Source organism: Phoxinus phoxinus (genome assembly GCF_949152265.1).
Source record: "Phoxinus phoxinus genome assembly, chromosome: 18".
NCBI classification, from domain to species: domain Eukaryota; kingdom Metazoa; phylum Chordata; class Actinopteri; order Cypriniformes; family Leuciscidae; genus Phoxinus; species Phoxinus phoxinus.
This window is the reverse complement of record NC_136893.1, coordinates 350,001-351,369: the sequence shown is the minus strand read 5'-3', so window position 1 is coordinate 351,369 and position 1,369 is coordinate 350,001. Positions and strand designations below refer to the sequence as shown.

Here is a 1,369-nt window from a genome sequence, read left to right as displayed (position 1 = left end):
AAGTCTTCCTGTGGTCAATAACTTCATCCCTGAAAACTCATCTCTGATCACCAAAATTACACATTTAAGTTTTTTCCCTTTTTCATGCCTTAAAATATCTTGAATGTAACTCGACACCCTTGCCTCGATTAGTATGAGCAGTTCTATGAATATGCAGATGAGCCCCGCCTCCACTCACTCACTCACTCAGAGATCCACTGGGTGACGATCACACGTTGATCTGATCTGATTGGTCAAGGTAGTGTGTGACGTCAGAAACACCAGTGATTTCAAACCGTGTGTTTGGGACTGTCTTTGGTTCACTGCAGTTTTAAGCAGAAGATACTCAGCAATGCTGTCCACTTATGAACTTACACATGTGTGTGTTAAAGCAGATTAATAACACCACATACACACATAAACTACATTAACAGCTGGATTATCACCACAGCGGGACTTTAATAATGAAAAAATCATGGCGCTTTAACTTCACAGTTTTAATAAAAGTGAGGCACATAATTTTCAATGTCAAATATTGAAATGAAGACTAAATCAAATGTAGACATGTATATAGCTAGTATTATAATTATCTACACAAATGTCCTAAATGGGTAAAAAAAAAAAAAAGTTTTAGATTGCATAACTTCCGGAAGCGTTTGCACGTCGTAAACCACAATGTACTCGTTTACTGTCCGTTCTCTCCATCCGGCGCCTCATTGGTCAGTTGCAGCAGATAGAAGGCTGCTACAGCCAATAGGAAGCCACAGATGGGCACGAGGAGGCGGAGCCTATATCGGTGCCACGCCCCTTCCTCAGTCTCCGCCTCTGAGACTTTCCTGCTCTTCTTCCTTCGTCCTTTTTGTCGTTTCTCAAATGCCTCCAGTTCAGCCTGAAACACACACACACACACGTTATGATATGAGGACATGTAAAGCTAAACGTCAGCTGATTCATAAGCAGCTCTTCAGATCCTTTTTGAAAATGTTTTTATCAAATTTAATATTTAATTGTGATGATTTGCTATGTAATGATGTTCATCAGGTTCTCGTCTCACCTGCTGTTTTCTCATTTCTCCTTCCAGCGCGGCTCTTTCCTCTGCTGCACAAGCCTGAAACACACACACACACACACACACACACACACACACACACACACACACACACAAATTGTTCAGTAACTGTTTCTCCAAGTTTCCCACTGAGCTGATGTGTGTGTGTGAGAAATGGAATCTGTGTCCATTAACCCTCAACTGCGCTGGAAAAGTGTGTGTGTGTGCGTGTGTGTGTTTTATGTGCTGTTTTAAAGTTTCACACACTCTTTGTTCGAGCCAAAAGAATCAATGACCCAGCAGTGGATTTTATGGCCTTTCTCCATGACAACAGTTCCTGTG

General features: G+C 41.6%; 1 protein-coding gene across 1 annotated transcript in view; it reads right to left on the bottom strand.

The window, feature by feature from the left end:
• Window positions 1–418: 418 nt before the first annotated feature.
• Window positions 419–1,369, bottom strand: part of nfxl1 (nuclear transcription factor, X-box binding-like 1) — a 42,662-nt gene continuing 41,711 nt past the window's right edge. The window contains exons 21-22 of the mRNA XM_079589438.1: window positions 1,034–1,087; window positions 419–868 (exon numbers count right to left, since the gene is read on the bottom strand). Coding sequence (XP_079445564.1) covers window positions 665–868; window positions 1,034–1,087 — 258 coding nt within the window. The 3' untranslated portion in view covers window positions 419–664. The remainder of the gene's footprint in view (window positions 869–1,033; window positions 1,088–1,369) is intronic.